The sequence below is a fragment of the Notechis scutatus genome, chromosome 12, assembly GCF_049901735.1.
Source record: "Notechis scutatus isolate UNSWTSFEM ecotype Mainland chromosome 12, rNotScu1.2, whole genome shotgun sequence".
Lineage (NCBI taxonomy): Eukaryota > Metazoa > Chordata > Lepidosauria > Squamata > Elapidae > Notechis > Notechis scutatus.
Window position 1 is genome coordinate 16,058,624 of NC_142020.1, and position 16,808 is coordinate 16,075,431.

General features: G+C 53.1%; 1 protein-coding gene and 1 long non-coding RNA gene across 2 annotated transcripts; one reads left to right on the forward strand and one right to left on the reverse strand.

Annotated features, from left to right (window-relative positions):
• Nucleotides 1-1,588: 1,588 nt before the first annotated feature.
• LOC148129666 (uncharacterized) lies at nt 1,589-2,570 on the reverse strand. Its single transcript, XR_015745196.1, has 2 exons — nt 2,178-2,570; nt 1,589-1,872 (listed from the first exon to the last, which is right to left on the reverse strand). It is a non-coding gene; the product is annotated as an uncharacterized LOC148129666 (long non-coding RNA).
• Nucleotides 1,763-16,087, forward strand: RAI1 (retinoic acid induced 1). Its single transcript, XM_087942285.1, has 4 exons — nt 1,763-7,525; nt 10,497-10,590; nt 12,485-12,534; nt 15,060-16,087. The coding sequence occupies exons 1-4, from the start codon at nt 1,763-1,765 to the stop codon at nt 15,072-15,074; spliced, it is 5,922 nt and encodes a 1,973-aa protein (XP_087798411.1). The 3' UTR covers nt 15,075-16,087.
• The last annotated feature ends 721 nt before the right edge of the window (nt 16,088-16,808 follow it).

Below are 16,808 nucleotides of genomic sequence, written 5' to 3' on the forward strand. Positions count from 1 at the left end.
ATAATGTTCCTCAGAGTAACTCAGCCTTCTTCAGACTGGCCAGGAGTTCAGGGAATATCCTGGTAGGGAAACGGAGACTTAACTTACATAAGACTTTTGTGGAACTCCGGGGTAAGCCTTCTTTGGAGTTGCAGAATTCTCCCTCTCTGTGCATCATCGTCCGTCGTGCCTAAAAATACAACAGCGGTTGCTCCATGGGGTTTCTGGTGCAACCAGAACTGTGAAACCCAGCATTTCTTAAATATATCACTGCTCTCATAAGGAGCAGACAGATTCCAGAGGTACTGCACCAGTTACAAAGTGTGCCAGTTGGGAATAGAGTAGCTGGTTGGGGCAAGGAGAGACGGGGTTTGGAAATATCCAGGGGGAGCCCCAAATCCTGGGAGAACCAGTTGCAGAGGCTAGGAATCTCAGCACAGATGAAAGATCTCTCTGTTCAAACAACAAAGACAGACACTAGCCAGGTATTCCGGAATGGCTGCATCTGCGCTCAGTGCTGTGTTGGGGACCCTTCAAACAGCCTCAAGATCCTTTGTTGTTCTTGCTGCACAGGCTAAGTGCTTTTTACAGAGTCAAAGGTGAAGGGCAAACCGCCAGACGTCCAGGCGGCACAATTGCCAGGGTGAAGGTTTGCTGGAGAGAGCAGGAAATGACCAGCTGCACCTCCTTGTATTTTTTTCCGGTGGGCAGGATCAGACATTTCCTCCCCGGGCTGAAGCACAGGGATGGGAGGGGAAATTAGGAGACGTTGGAGCATTTGCTGAACTGGGGACCAAAAAGAATGATGCAGCACCCACCCAGTTCAGCTCCTGCCTCCTCTAAGGACAGCCACACCTGCAGCAAAGGGGGTGAGCTGCCGAGATAACTAAAGAGATGACAGCGTTTTAAATGGAGCATAAGCTTCACGCGATGCCTCTCGTTTGCAAACCTTCCTTGTACCCACAGCTTGAAGGCTGACATGCTAGTTGTCTGCTGCGGCTCAAAGGAGTTTCCAATTCAGCCTGTGTGGTTTTGTTTTAAGCTCATGAGAATATCCCAAAGCAATCGTGCCTTTGCTTGTGCAAAGGGATAAATCCCACATTTTGGTAACCCCCCCTGATTCTGTTGGATTGGAAGGCCTTTTACTTGGAATCGAGGAGGAGCTAAGCCTCCCGAAAGTTTAGCCACGCTGCCCCCATCGCCAGATTCCCACGAGTGGCTCCTTCACCAGAGCCTTCAGCCGGGATGGATTCAGGCCTTAGGAATTGACGTTCCATAGGCTGTGAATTCTGGTATCCATAAAGACAAAATGGCAGCTGTTCAGCGTTGGGGCCAAACTATACGTCCTACTTGAGAGCTGGAGAGAAATAGGGCCGGGCTTATTCTGTGGTCAGTGTGCTGGGCACCCACAGCCCTGATACCCTCTTCTGCCTCTGCTAAAATTCCTCCCTGGTTCCCCCAAGAGCAGGGTAAGCGTGAGTCTGTGTCATTATAGAGAGATGGATTGTAACCAGCACACAACTGCATTGTTGACTCTATTTGGGGGAGAATGCAAAGCCGGAGTGGAGGAGAAACATACCCACCCACCCACACATAGAGATCTGCCTTCAACTCCGGCATTTGTTTATTTGTTTGCAAAGCAGAACCAATGACAAAGCCACAATTCAAGGTGAAAAGTTGGGCGGGGCAGAGAGAGAGAGAGAGAGAGAGAGGAGGGGGGAAATGCGTTGACTTTAATCCTCCAGTTTCTGCTTTTTCTCTCCGCAGATAACAAGGCCCAGCCATGCAGTCCTTTCGTGAAAGGTGTGGTTTCCATGGCAACCAGCAGAACTACCAGCCGACTTCTTCGCAAGATTCATCACGCCTGGAGAATTACAGGCATCAAAGCCCAGCCTGCGAACGTCAGAGGCTGGTGACAAAAGAGTATTACAGCCCCCAGCAGCCACCTCCTCCGCTGCCCCCGTTGCCGTACCAAGCCTTTGGTGAAAACAGCGCCGTGGAGAAGTACCATCGGGGAAGCAATAAGCCGTTACGCAGCCAGCAGCTGCCCAGCAGGCCGGCTTCTTTCCCCAATTACCCCATCCAAGAGAATAGCCCCTACCCTTCCCGCTACGCCGGAGAGGACGGCCTGCAGGGGTGGGGGTCCCCGCAGCAGCAGCAGCAGCAGCAGCAGCAGCAGCAGCCTCCGCAGGCCTTACCTGGCGGGGTGGCCAAGTACGAGGACAACCTGATGAAAAAGACGGCGACCCCGTCCAGTAGCAGGCAGTACCACGAACAGACGCCCCAGCTGCCCTTCCGAAGTCACTCCTTGCACCTCCAGCAGCAGCCGGGACCCCAGCCCTCTCCCCTGACGTACCCCAAGCTCCCCAGGCAGAAGATGCAAAGCGAGGTGTCCTCCTCGCTCTCCTTCTCGCAGGGGGCCCACTTCCCGCAGCATTCCCAGTCCTTCCCGGCTTCCTCCACGTACACCTCAGTCCAGAGCGGGGGCCAGACAGCTCATTCCTACAAAAGTTGCAACCCTTCCCCTGCCCCACCCACGCATGAAAGGGGTCTGGGCAGTGCCACCAGCTTGCCTGCTGCACAACGGGTCCAGGGTTTACACAGCTACCAGCCCAACCGGATCAGCTACGAGCAGCAGCCGCAACAGCCGCCGCCTCCTCCACCACCTCCCCCTCCACCCTCTCTGCAAGGTAGACACCATGCTCAGGAGGCGCTACACTATCAAAACCTAGCAAAATACCAACATTATAACCAGCCAGGACAGAGTTACTGCCAAGCTGACGCTCCGGTGAGGACACCCGACCAGTATTACCAAACGTTTAGCCCCAGCTCGAGTCACTCTCCGGCTCGTTCCGTTGGGAGGTCCCCGTCCTATAGTTCAACGCCTTCTCCGTTGATGCCTAACTTAGAGAACTTCCAATATAGCCAGCAGTCGCTGACCCCTGGGACATTCCCAGCCAGCCTGGCTGACCATAGCCACTTCATGCCTTTGCTGAACCCATCGCCAACCGATGGGACGAGCTCCGATGCCCAGCCACCCGCCAACTGCAAGAACTTGTCGAAGGAGAAGATCCCCGAGAACCTCTTATCGGATCTGAGTCTCCAAAGCCTCACAGCCCTTACCTCTCAAGTGGAAAACATCTCCAACACTGTCCAGCAGCTTCTCCTTTCCAAGTCCACGGGGATGCCACAGAAGAAGGGGATCAAAAATTCGCCAAGGACCCCAGAGCAGCTCAAGGGACAGCACTGCAGCCCTGAGGGCAACAATTACTCTGCAGAGCAAGCGGGGACTCCACACTCGGACCCCCTCAGTGCCCCCCAGTCGGTCCATGCTGAAACCCAAGACACTGATTACCTAAGTGGCTCCGAAGACCAGCTGGAGAGGGGCTTCTTGTACTGCAGCCAGAGCCGTAGTCCAGCTCGGGTCAACAGCAATTCCAAACCCAAGCCCGAATCTGTGTCCACCTGCTCGGTGACGTCTCCAGATGACATGTCGACCAAATCCGATGATTCCTTCCAAAGCATCCACACCAGCCTGCCGTTGGAGAGCTTTACCAAGTTTGTGGCTGGCGAAAGAGACTGCCCCCGGTTGCTCCTCAGTGCCCTTTCTCAAGAGGAGCTGGCATCTGAAATTATTGGTCTGCAGGATGCTATCAACGAGAAAGCAGACAAAGGCTGGGCCAATTCTCCTGCTCCAAACAAAGACCCAGACAAATCTCCTTTCCACTTGGAGAACCACAGGACTTGCCTTGATTCTGTGGTCAAAAGCCCCTGGTCCAACCAGGGGGACTCCAACGCTCTTGCCGAACCCTTGAAGATAGACAAAGGACTGGGGCGTAATAATGGGAAGAATTTCACTGAGGAGGTTTATGACAGCTCCCAGGTTTCCTTCACAACAACCGAGACGAAGAATTCCCTAAAAACCACCAGCTCTGTGGGCTACAACGCCAAGCCAAACATCTCAGTGGCCACCTCCAGTTCTGAGACCCCCGGAAGCTTCAGCTGCTATTCCAATGCCACTGCCAATTCAGTGAGTTCTGAAAATGCCATGGAGAACTTTGAGTGGCCAGATGAGAACCTCAGCGACACCTGGAAAGAGCTTGGGTCAAGCCTCCAATCTTCAGATCTTCCCAAGAGTTTATTCTCTGGCAAACTGAGTGAGCCTTCTGAGGAGAAAAAAAATGCCTCCTGCTTGAGTCTCTGTGGCCCTGAGGGGTCCAATGAAGGCGAGGGAATCACGGGCTTCAGTCAGCAGCAGCAGGCCAGCAAAGGGGAGGCCTTAAATTATGATGAGGCCACAAGGACAGAGAGTGACCGATGGCTGGAGGACACGGCCAGGAACTCCTGTTCAGGAGAAGACTTCAGTGAACTCCCCATGATGTCTTCTCCAGACCTAAAAGAATCTGATTTGGAACCCGAGGAGTATTCCTCCTTGTGTGAATTAGCTGGCTCCGAGCAAAAGACTTTGACTTACGATGCCTTCACCCCTAAGCCTGCAGAGAACGCTCCAGTTCTTTCTCTCCAAGATACTCCAGGATCAGCAGAAGAAGCAACCCACACCGTGGAGAAGGAGAACACCGCTCCTCCTTCTCATTTGTCTGATCCATCCGTTCTCCTTTTAGGACCAGCAGTTGGCACAGACACGAAAGTGAAAAGCTGGTTTGAAACTTCTCTGCATCACTTGAAGTCCAAGGAAGAGTCAGCAGCTGGTGACAGTGTCCCTCAAGAGATGACAGAGACACCAACTACCTTTCTGTTGAAGAAACAAGTCCTACCAGATAAGCTGACCATAACATCAGAACCAACCTCCAGAGGTAAAAGTCTTCGGAGCAAAAAGCTGCAGTGTAGGCTGTCGGGTGGAGAAGAATCTATTCAGTCCATGTCAAATCCATGTTCAGGCATTCAAGCAGCTGGCCTGGTGGCCAATACATGCCCAGCTCCCAACAACTTGATTGAAATGCCCAGTAAGAACACCCATGGCCAGACTCCCAGGTTCCCCACTGAAGGTTTGCCAGCCAGGATGTGTACCCGTTCCTTTACTGCAATGATCGAGCCGCGAATGCCAGACCCTCTGGAAGGTGCCAAAGCTTCAACTCCTCACGAGAAGTTGGCGGGCAAGAAGTCGATGTGTGTTTTGAAAGAGAGAGTGGCCTTCAAAGCTCGGAAGGCCAATGGGAAGACGTCACCAAAGCCCTGCAATCTGTCTCCTCCCCTGATCTCCACCTTGACCCAGAATGAAGATTCTGCTGTTCCCAAGGCCAAAGAAGCCGACCCTGTAGAAACCGAGATGAAAGATCAACAATCTATGATTCTCCGTTCCAGGACCCGGACTCAGGAGGTCTTCTACACCAAGAGAAGGAGAGAGAAAAACATGGTGGAAGTGGACTTCAAAACTGCCAAACTGTCCAGGAAGGTGTTCCCCAACAACCACCTGCCGGGGTCCTTCAAGATCAGCTCTGAGAAGGAGAGCAAGCTGGGCAAACAAATGAAAGCCAGGCCAGAATTGGTCGGCAAGATAGTCGAGAGGCCACTCCATGCCCTGAAAAGAAAGTCTGTTTTCCTGCCCCCGATTCCTGCTAAGAAACGGAACCTGATCCTACGAAGCAACAATCACAGCAGCAGCAGCAGCAGCAGCAGTGGGAAGGAAGAGAAGCCAGATGTGTCTTCGGGCCTTTTCAAGAGGATGCCGTCCTCCAGGCGAACCAACGTGAAACTGTCTCCCAAGAACTCCTGTGAAGTGATGCTCAAGTCCCCCCAGGCAAAAGAAAACCCAGGGGTCTGCATCAAAATCACCTCCCGGGCTTCCTTCCAGGGCGCTATGAAGACCAAAGTGCTGCCCCCGAGGAAAGGAAGGGGGTTGAAGCTGGAAGCGATTGTGCAGAAGATCACCTCTCCCAACCTGAAAAAGTTTGCCTGCAGAACGGTGGCCACTGCCATCCCCGTTTCCGCGGCCACTGCAGCTGCTGCCGCCAACAGTAATCCTCTCAGCCCTTCCCTTCCAGAGCGGGAACAGGCCTCAAAGAATACGAGCGGAACCCCAGCCGTGGGGGAAGCTCAGCCATTAAACCAGGCTTTGTCACAAAAGGCGCCCGCCGCTGCAGCAGCCAAGCAATTATGCAGAAACCCGAACAACAGATCCTTCAGAGGAAAACTAATGAACAGTAAGAAACTGTCCTCCAACTGCTTCCAGGGTGAGGCCTATTCATCTCCCGAGATGTTGCAGCTCAGCGGCGACAGCATGGCTGCGAGCACCGGCTGCCTGCTGCCCAAGAAGAGGAACAGAAAGGGGAAAGCTGCCTCCTTCCACGTGGCCAAAAATAGCTTGGAGAAGTGCCCTCACCTGAGCCCAGCTTTGTTCCTTGCTGCCCAAGAGAAACCCGGGGCGGTGGCGGTGGCGACGGCAGCTGGGAAAGGCGATGAAGGACAAAGGGAAGGGAAAAAGCCCAGAGGAGAAGACAAAGGCTTGGGGAAGACCGAGAGTGTGGAAGGGAAGTCCTCCCAGGCGCAAACCCGGGCCCAGAAGCAGCGAGCCCACCATGCCAACTACAATGGCTACACCAAGAGACAAAGGAAGCACCACAAGCGCCGGAAGGTCCAAAGCGTACCCTCGCGGTGCAAAAACAAGACCAGGCAACGGCACCAACAGCAGGCGCCGCTGCTGAGCCCCACGGAGCCCGAGATCCGGCTCAAGTACGTCTCCTGTAAGCGGCTGAGGGCAGACAGCCGGGCACCACCCTTCTCGCCGTACATTCGGATGGAGAAGTGGGACGAATTCCTCACCACCTGCACGGTCGTCAACTGCCCAGCCGAAGAGGCGAAACTCCACAATCAGCAGCAGCAGCAGCATCACACTTCTTCGTTTTCTTCTTTGTCTGCCCAAGCTGGGCTTTTGGGGACCGCTTGTCTGCGGCCTCCAGCCATCCTACCTCTGTCATCAATGATGCACCTCGGGCCGGTGGTCTCCAAGGCCCTCAATGCTGCCTGCTTGGTCTGCTGCTTGTGCCGCCAGCCGGCCAACTACAAAGACCAGGGGGACCTCTGTGGGCCGTACTACCCCGAGGACTGCCTGCCGAAGAAGAAATCGAGACTGAAAGAGAAGGTCAAAGTGGAAGCCCTGGGGGAAGGGCCTCCTCCCTCCTCCTCCTCCTCCTCCTCGTTGGCAGAAAGGCTGCTCAAAGCAACAGATAATAATTGCGCAACTGGTACGCTGGGTGGAAAGGCGCCAAGGTTGGACAGTGGTGCTGACTCAGCGAGACAAAGCGCTCTGCGTTCGAGTTCAAGGGGGCTGTTTAGGAAGCTGCAAAGCTGTTACTGTTGCGATGAGAGGACAGAGGGAGAGGAGGCTACGGCTGGGGTGTCAGTAGCAGCGCTTGAGAAGCTTCGGAGGCACGAATGCGGCAAGGCTGAATCGCCCCTGCCGGACCCTGCCGGAGAGACGCAGGAGCACTGGGTTCACGAAGCCTGTGCTGTATGGACAGCTGGGGTGTACCTGGTGGCAGGGAAACTCTATGGACTGCAGGAGGCAATAAAGATGGCCGCGGACGTGGTAAGAGGAATGCCCTGAGTGCAGTTGGGGTGTCCCTGGGGACAGAAACCATGACAGGCTCACCTAGTGCTGATCAGGGACAAGGAAGCTGCACGGCAAGAGGCTGTGGTGGGAGGGGGAGGAAGGCAGTGGGGCAGCCAAAATTGGGAGCTACTCAGATCTGTACCTGCAGCAGCCTTTGGGGAATAGCCAAGGAATCCAGCCAAGTCTGTCAGATCCTAATGATCCCACCTGGTTGCTTCTCGTTGGACCAACCCTAGAAGGTTTAGGATTTCTCCACGTAATTGTTCCATCGATGGTCTATCAGGTTTGTCTTCTTGCTTGGGAAAGCAGATACTCCCTATAAGAACGTAAGAAGAACACGACTGTATCCAAGTCCTGGGTTTGCAAACTTCAGACCAACTTAAGGTCCGAAGACTAATTAAGAAGAATATTTGTAGCTCAGGGTGTTCGTGAGGGCTCCCTGGTGCGCCCTGAGCTTGTTTTCTTGCAGATGTTTCTTGACCCAACGAGGTAACACCATCAATGCTAGAAAGGAGTTGGGTTTGCAGGGGGGAGGAAGAGGAGGAAGAAGAGGAAGAGGAGAAGGAGGGCCGTAAGGTCCTTGTTGCTCTCTGAGCTTGGCTGTTTTCTTGCAGATATTTCATTACTCAAACTAGGTAAAACGACACTGATGATGTTACCTGGTTTGGGTAATGAAACGTCTGCAAGAAAACAGCCAAGCTCAGAGAACACCACGAACACCTCTCCAACTCCAGACTTGGATATAACTAGGTCTTCTTCCGTCCTTCAAGGGGGTATAATCATACCAGGAAGCTTGGGAAGAAACTCCTGTCAAAGTAACTCCATGGGTGTGGGTGGAGGGAGGATGGAACCCTTCAGAAGAACAATCTCTGCCTCTCTCAAGTTGCTGAGGGCTTCCTGGAAGTGTTCAGGTGGTGGCTAGAATGCCATCTCTGCCTTGGTGCCTCTCGCATGCCCATCAGTGGAGCAGGAAGGCTGTGGGTCTTCGTCATTGATCACGCTGTGGTATATTATGCCTGTTCATGGAGGTTCCTGTAGGCAAGAGTTGGTGGTAGCTGTGCAACTTTCTGTGGATCTGATTATGCGTCCCCCAAAGTGTAGCAATGAGAATGATCTGCCCCTTGTGAGTTTTTCTGTCCAAATGTCCACATTTTTTTTCAGCTGATCCCACTAAATAGGGATTTGAGGAGCTCACGCTGTCATGGTATTGCAAGGCATGGCTGAGAAATATAAGGAACCAGAGAGGGCACTTTGCAGCAGGGGTGTGTCTCTTGGGAAATAACCCAGGAGCTTCTAAAGGAAGTAGATAATGTTTTGGTCTCTCTTGCTTGCTTCCGGCCCTCTCAGCTGCTGTACAAGGCGGTAGGTCTTCTTCTCCCTCATGACTTCACTTGGCTGGCTTTTTCAGCCAGTAGCATCTTTTATTTTTAATTTTTTTTGTAGAGAGCATCTCCCCAAAGTAAAGATTTTGCGGCCCCTTCTTCATCTGGGACACATTTCTTTCTAACCCACCGTCCTTTCACCTGTTTCCAAAGTATCCTTCAAAAAAGCAGAGTCTCATCGTTGAGAAGCGGTCTCTGCAAGCCGTGTTGTCCTCATGAAATTAGGAAAGACGCGTGTTAAGAGCCTGGACAGCATCTGCTCCACATAGATGGTCAGGAAATTGGCGTCTCATTTAGCCAAGGGGGGCTTGGAAAAAAGCCCCACCGTTCTGCAAAAGAGGAAGAAAGAGGCGAAGCTTGAAATTTTGCTGAAGGCCATCAGTGCTGGGACACACGTGGGTGTTAGCGGCCAAATTCGGGGACCTAAATCTTGTGGGCAACCCGGCAGAGGGCTCACCTCATCAGGGCCTCCGAGGCAGACTTATGGAAGAAGATCTGCCAATTTGTCAAGGCCGCCCTTGGCAGGTCTTCCTCCATAAGATAGCCACCCTTTTTGCTGACCCTGGCGAAGAGGGAGTATTTTTAGGAAGCAACTCAGTCCAGGATCTGAGCATCTTCAAAGGTCCATGTTGAGTACCTGCCTGAAACCTTGGCTAGCTGCAACCATGGGTGATCCCAAACTCCTCCAGTACTGGTAACCAAGACACCCCCTTTCCAAAGTCCTAATGTCACTATTTTTAAGTGTCTGCAGTACAGAAGATCAAGTTGTGGTTGTGGGTTGGAAAAAAGTTACTATTAGTGCGTGCAGTTGAATGGCGGAACTTCAGCCAGCAGTGAGGGGGCTTCAAGCAGAATATGGACAGGTGTCAAACCTGGGAGGTTTTCATTTGCTTCCTTGCATGGATCAAGATCTTATGCCATAAAAAGTCTCCTTGGAAGTTCACTCTCACTCCACCATAGGACATATTCCCCAGCAAGGCTTAAAACAGCTGGTTTATCCCTTGGCTGTACAAGGAACTGTCAGAAAAACGACATTGCTTACACGTAATTCTGGTATTTCTTTACCTTTATAAATAACACTGGTAGGGAACTCACCCTACATTCGTGAGTTCCCAAGTCAGGAAACTCTCTCAGGTGTGTAAATTTTGTCAGATGTGTCACAAATGAGCTGTGCCTGCCCAAGAGTGACTACTGTTAGGGCCAAGTTTTACTAAAGTGGGCCCTGCTAGAATTACCTTTGCAAATCTGTCCATTCCAGCCATCTTCGCTAGATGGTTTGAGCAGCACGGCGGACTCCAGTAAAGTGAAAATGAGGGTTCAATTATGCAATAAGAGGATGCAATAAGTTATGTTTTCTGGCACAAGAGAAGGACAACCATCACAAATTCCAATTAGTCCAGGTAAACGTCGAGGACGTTGAGCCTTCAGGAGGTGACCTTGGCCCAAACTCACTCTGGGTGGAGGGGAGGTTCTTGTCGGAAAGCTGCTTTGGGTAGAGTCAAGCTCCATGCCGACGTCTGGGGCTCATGGAGTTTCTCTTTTCTTCCCCTCCCTGCCGACTGCAGACGTGTTCTGGCTGTCAACGAGTCGGGGCGACCATCGGCTGCTGTCACAAGGGGTGCACCCAGACGTTTCACTACACATGTGCCCTCGACGAAGGTGAGCGTCTCACAGGTGGGAGGTAAAGAATTGCAAATCATTGGGGAGCTCTCCGCTCTTCAGGCAGGGGGTGTCCTCGAGGTGCATAGCCCGCAAAATCAAGATGGCGGCCGTGTCCCCCCTGTTTTTTTTAATGTCTGCCACGTGTGCACCTAAAAAGCCAAGTGAGTTTTGATCAGTGCTAAGGCGCTTCTCCCAAAGGGTCTTTTCCAAAAAGCAACTGGGCTTTCCTGGGGGTTTTTCCCCCTTAAAAACCTTTTGCTCCGCATCCAAGAAGCTTCCTCGGTTCTTCCTCGGTTTTTCAGCTCAGAACTGAAGAAGCTCCTTGGATGAGGAGGGAAACATTTCCAAGGGGGGGGGGAAGCCAAGGAAGTCCAGTTGCCTTTTGGAAAAGCACCTCTGGGACAATTCTGTGCTGGATGGTTGAGTATCTCCGTAGACAACGAGGGCAGCTAGCATCGTGGTTTTTGGTTCTGGCCAGCCTTGCCTTCAAGGTAGACCCGGTGAGGAAATGAGGCTTCCAGAAATGCTCTTTCCATGTTACGGGGTGTCACAGCAGCATCTCGAAAGGCTGCCGGGTTTTGCCTTTGACCCCCCCGTCTTACTCCAAAGAGAATCAAGGTGGAATGATTTGGAGTTTCTTCCTCCTGGGACTGAGCTGCTTATTTTCCCTTAACGGCTCCTGCAGACGGTTCCGTCAAGGTTATCTCTCCATTCCTCTACAGGATGTGAGAACACACCTCATTTTGAAGCCAGTTATTTGAAATCCGGAAAGGGAGGGAGGGAGGGAGGGAGAGGCACCGTGCATCACAGGGCAAAGAAGAAGGAAGCTGGGAAAAGACAAGCCACGGGCCCGCCTCCTTCCTTTTCTGGTGGCTGCTGCGAAGAACATCCCTGTTGCTGCTTGAAAAGGCAGGAGCAATGCCGCCGCCGAGCCTTTGGAAGGAGCTTCTCTTGGAGCAAAAGAGCCCCCTTTTTTTTTCTTTTTCTTGCTTGCTTGCAAGTATTTAGTTGCACAACTGCAGGATTCCTGCAGCGAAGGGGCCCAGCCTGGAGTCTCAGGGATGCGGGAGATCCTGGGAAGTCTCCGAAGGTGGCAGGTGTGGAGGTGTCCTTTCCAAGGCAGCCCAAAAAAGGGGGAATTATTCAATAGACGGTGGGTTGAAATGGTAGATGACGCCCTCCCCCTCTCTCTCCCTCCCTCCCCTTCTCTCTCCCTCTCTCTCTTTCTCTCTTTCTCCCTCTCTCCCTCTCTCCCTCCTCTCCCCTCTCCTCTCCCCTCCTCTCCTCTCTCTCTCCCTCTTTCTCCCTCCCTCCCTCTCTCTCCCTCCCTCTCTCCTCCCTCCCCCTCTCCCTCCTCTCTCTCCTTCTCCCTCCCTCTCTCTCTCTCTCTCTCTCTCTCTCTGTCTCTCTCTCCTGCAGTTGGAACAAGCAAAGAGTTAGCTGCCCATTTCCTCTTTAGGAAGGTGGCCAAGAGAACTGGGGGAGACAGTGGGAGGGAGATAAGAGAGGGAATCTGGCCGAGATTCCGGTAGAAAGAGGAAGGAAAGGCAAAGGACATTTCCTGAATGGAGGGAAGAAAAAGGAACGGCCGGATCTCAGGGACGCAGGGCCTCGGAAGCCTCCTGGCTGCTTTCGGAGCCCGGTTATTTTCTCACCGACCTTTCACGACCCAACTGAGTATCATCCTCAGTGCTAGAGGTTGGTCCCCGCTCCCTCCTAGCCCTCACTCGTTGGGTCATGAAACGCCTGCAAGGAAACAACCAAGCTCCGAGAGCAGCCAGGACGCCTCACTTCAGCCCTGAGCCCCAAATATTCCCCCCATGTTCTCCTCCATGGGCAACCCGGGACCTCCTCCGTTGACGTTTTCCTGCTCTCTCTCTCTCTCCCCTAGGTTGTTTGTTAGCTGAGGAGACCTTCTTGCTCAACTGCCCTAAACACAAGGTAGGTGCTCAGGAGCCAAGGAGGGGATCCGGACCCCCTCCTCTCCCGGCCCCTTCCTCGCTCGTTTCTTCCCTCCGTCTTCTTCTGTCAGAAGGTCTGCAAATATATGGTCATGCAACAAGGGATGCAGCTGAACCTTCCTAGGTTTAGTTATTATTCATTAAGGAAACGTACCTAACCCCCCCCACCCCCATCCCATGTTTCTCTGCTCAGCCTCCCCCCTCCCCCAATGACTGTGCTTCTCAGCCACATCTCCTGTTTCTTCCTGGAGCCCCCTCCCCTCCTCTCGCTTCCCAGGTCCTGAGAAAGGGAGGGCTCAAGAAAGGCAGGAGGGGGGGGCATTCCTTCTGCCCTGCCCCCTTCTTTTTCTCTCCCCCCCCCCCCCAATTAAAGACTCCGGAGACAGTCCTGGAAAGGCCTCGTCTGGTCTGGTGGAAGATTCACCGTCCAGACCTTGGCATGTAATTGAATCACTTCGCTGAGCGTTTCCTGCTGGCCTTTTCCTGGCAGAGGGAGGGAGAGATGGAGAGATCTGGGGCTGCAGGAATCTAGAGACCCCTGGAGAGCAACAGCAGCAAGAGAGAAAAGTAGATTTAATTTCTTCCGAAAGATTATTCTAGACCAGAGGTCTCCAAACTTGGCCACGTTAAGACGGGTGGACTTCGACTCCCAGAATTCTCCAGCCAGCTATGCTCAAAGATGGGGCCCGCCCCACTTCCAAGGCTGAGCCATTGGTCCTGGAGGGTCCCCGGGGCCTTAGAGAGAAGTTTCCTTCCACCCAACATAGAGACGGTGAAGACGGAATCACCCGGCTTATTCTGAGGGATGAACCCAGCCAATTCTGACCTGCCATTAAACCGTGGCTTATGTTCTAGGGCAGAGGTCTCCAAACTTGGCCATGTTAAGACGGGCGGACTTCGACTCCCAGAATTCTCCAGCCAGCTATGCTCAAAGATGGGGCCTGGGCACATCCAGAGAATTCTGGGAGTTGAAGTCCACCCGTCTTAAAGTGGCCAAGTTTGGGGAGCCCTGTTCTAGAGCATCCCCATCTAGATCATGGACAAGGACTCCTCTGCAGGCCCCTTCTTCCAATGCTGTTGCGACTTCGAACGGTCACTCAACGGGTGGATGTAAGTCAGAGGCCGTCTGCGTAGAAGACAAGGGAGGATGTCCGTGGACAGGAAGGGGGAGGCGAAGCCGAGGAGCGCTCCTTCCAAAATAGCCTCCCTGCCTCGTGCTTCGCTCTCATGGACGGTTGTGCGCCGTAAATCCACGTGACCCTCAGGTTTCTAATTGTGCCTCTCGGAGGATTAGAACCAGTAAGAGGCACTTTGGGGGCCTGTTGGAGAACCTGCCCCTCTCGCCCCAAATGCCGCCACGTCCCTTTGACCGGGTTCCCAATCTCTCCTGCAGGAAACCAGTTCATACCCCAGGGAGACAGAAGTGTCTTGCTCTTCTCCAGCGGCCGGGGAAGAGAGATATTGGGGGGTGGGGTGTCCCCAATCCTTCTCCCTGGAGTCCCCTCACAGCTTTGTCTCCAAGGGCCTTTGACCCCCTCCCCAAAAAAAAAAAAAGCTCTGATTTTGAAGCCTGCGCTTGAAAAGAGGCGGCCCTTGTGTGTTTGGAGGGGAGAGCAGACGATTCTCAGAGGAAACTTCCAGGTCTGGCAGGATATTCTTGTCTGTTCCAGGCCTTTCAGACGTCAGATAACATCGCCTTTCCTGGCCTGGGTGTCTATTTTTATTTTTCTGCCCCAGAAAAGAGGAAAAGAAGAAACTTTTCCCTGCTCTGGTTTCTCTTTCTATCTTGCACCTTGGCGTCTCACAGGCTGCAAATCCAGGCGGTGTGTGAGAAGTCCTTTGTGTGTCCCAAGGGAGGAGAAGTGGGGGGGGCATGGGGTAGACCCCCCCCCTCAAGGGTCTCCAATTATCTGAGGCCCAAAGGGAGGAGGGGAGGACCAGGAGATATCCCGGGGAAAGCCTCCCTTGACTCAGACAGATTTTGCTGCTGCCCTCTTGTGTCACATCAGCCGCCAGCCTCCCTTCTTTTGAAACGGACGGAAGGAAGAAAGGAGAGAAAGGAAGGAAGGAAGAGAAAGAAAGAAAGAAAGAAAGAAAGAAAGAAAGAAGAAAGAAAGAAAGAAAGAAAGAAAGAAAGAAAGAAAGAAAGAAAGAAAGAAAGAAAGAAAGAAAGAAAGAAAGAAAGAAAGAAAGAAAGAAAGAAAGAAAGAAAGACGGAGGAGGGAATTCATGGGGAGGAATTCACAGCCAACGTGAATTTATCCCGATGAAGGAAAGGAGGGGCTTTTCTAAAGGCAGCTCCCCCCCTCCCACAAGCCAGGCTGGGTGGAGCGCAGATGCCCTCCAGGGTCAGCTGGAAGTGGCCAAATCTTATGGGGGGAGGGGCTTTGGTGTCCCCACAGGGCTGCAGAGAAACAACCAAGGCAAAAAATAGTCCAAATAAACTTTCGGGGTGCCTGTTTTCACTCTTCCTTTTCCTTCTTTTTGGTCCCCTTTTTCCTGCAGACGCAGCTGCTATAATGGACCCCCCAAGAAGGGAAGTGCCAGCGGCTTCTGCTGGAGTCCCGACCCAGCGAGGAGGGGGCTCTGCTTCGGCACACCCCTTTGGAGTAGCTGCAACCAAGAGGAACTCTGGACGGAAGGGTCCAAGGAGGAGCCCAGTGGCCCCCCACTCCCGGGCCCTGTCCTCCCCCGTCCCTCCCCTTTGCAATAGTACTTCTACTGTGAATGGACCTGGCCAGCCTCGCCTCCCTCTTCGCTCAGGCCGTGGCAACTTCCTTGCAAGCTGACCCCAACGGGCACAAGACCCCCAAACGCCCCCGATGTCCAGCTCCTGGGAACCTTCCTTGCCCACCCGTCAGGAAGCAGGCCGGGCCGGTGCAGTGCCCCCTTCTTCCCCTCCGGACTTCTTCCATTCCAGATTGGTACAGGAACCACCACAGAAACCCCCATTTCCCCCCCCCCGATTACTCCATTCCTCTTGGGAGGGGTTTCCTGAACCGATTCAGGAGCGAAGACAAACCTCCTCTTCCTCCTCCTCCCCTTCCTAACCCAGGAGCTGCACCCAAGACTGACCCAGCTGGCATCTCCCTCAGCTTGGCCACTGACCCCACCTGTCCACTCCCAGCTCGTCTGGAAGAGAGTCTTGAGCACTTTGGAAGGGACATCGGATGGCCGGAGGTGACCGGCAGGCAAGGGGTGGTCGGCACGTCCCAAGAACATTTGCTCGGGTCTCTTTGTCTCCGGCCAAGAGAACGGACTCGGGTCTCGGACGCCAGGAGAGAAGCGTTCGGACGTCCGCGGCTCCCTCCTCTTTCCCTTGGCTCCAAAGGCTGCAGGAGGGTCTCCAGGTCCACCTTCTTCTCTGTTTTCTGATCTGATCAACTTTTGGCCTTCAGCGAACCTCATGGTGTGTGTGCGTGTGCGTGTGCGTGCGTGTGTATGTGTGTTTTCTGTATATAGATGTGATCCACGTGTACAAAGAAGCACCCCGAACCTTTTGGGGGGGCAGCAAACAAGGTTGCATCACTTGAGTTCGTTTTCGCATTTTTGTTTTGCTTTTGTCCTTGTTCCCTCCGACTCCTAGCCTAACATGTCATTTGCCTTCTTTCTCTCGCCCCTCCATGTCTGATTCACACCCCACCCTGCGCCCCACACTCAAACCAGGAAAGGCAGGGACCCCCTAGACCAGCACCCTGAAGCTTGGGAACTTCAAGACGGATGGGCTTCAGCTCCCAGGATTCTGGAAGTTAAACTCCACCTGCCTGGAAGTCCCCAAGCTTGAGAAAAACGCTGAATTCTGGAAGTCGAAGTCGCCATATATCGAAATTCCCTACGTTGAGAAATGCAGGGGAATTCTGGGAATTGAACTCCTCACGTCCTGAAGTTCCTGAGGTTGAGAAACACTGTCCTTGTGTTGAGACAAACAGCAGAAAGCTCCCCATTGAAACTTGGCCGAGAGTAATCATCTCTGGTTATTTCACTGCCCATCCTCAAGTCAAAATGGAGGACGGAATTGGAGGTTATTACGCTCCCACTTGGCCGGATGGCACGCGACGTGTTGAGGAAAAGCAACTGGGTTCTTTGAGATTAGCAGGATGTACTAAGGAGTTGGGCTGCTCCATGCATCTTGATGGCCGCTGAAGGGAGCTCACCTGTTTTTGTGCATTACAGATTACAACCAGTTGCGTAGTGACCCTTCAGAGTTGCAATGAATGTCCTCAGAGCTGCTTATGACTTGATTTTGAAGTTCTG

Excerpts from the sequence above, each read along its gene's own strand:
- RAI1 (XM_087942285.1), top strand. The coding sequence starts at position 1,763 with ATGCAGTCCTTTCGTGAAAGGTGTGGTTTCCATGGCAACCAGCAGAAC. Across the intron at positions 7,526-10,496 it reads TAAAGATGGCCGCGGACGTG|ACGTGTTCTGGCTGTCAACG; the intron begins GTAAGAGGAATG and ends TGCCGACTGCAG. Across the intron at positions 10,591-12,484 it reads CACATGTGCCCTCGACGAAG|GTTGTTTGTTAGCTGAGGAG; the intron begins GTGAGCGTCTCA and ends TCTCTCCCCTAG.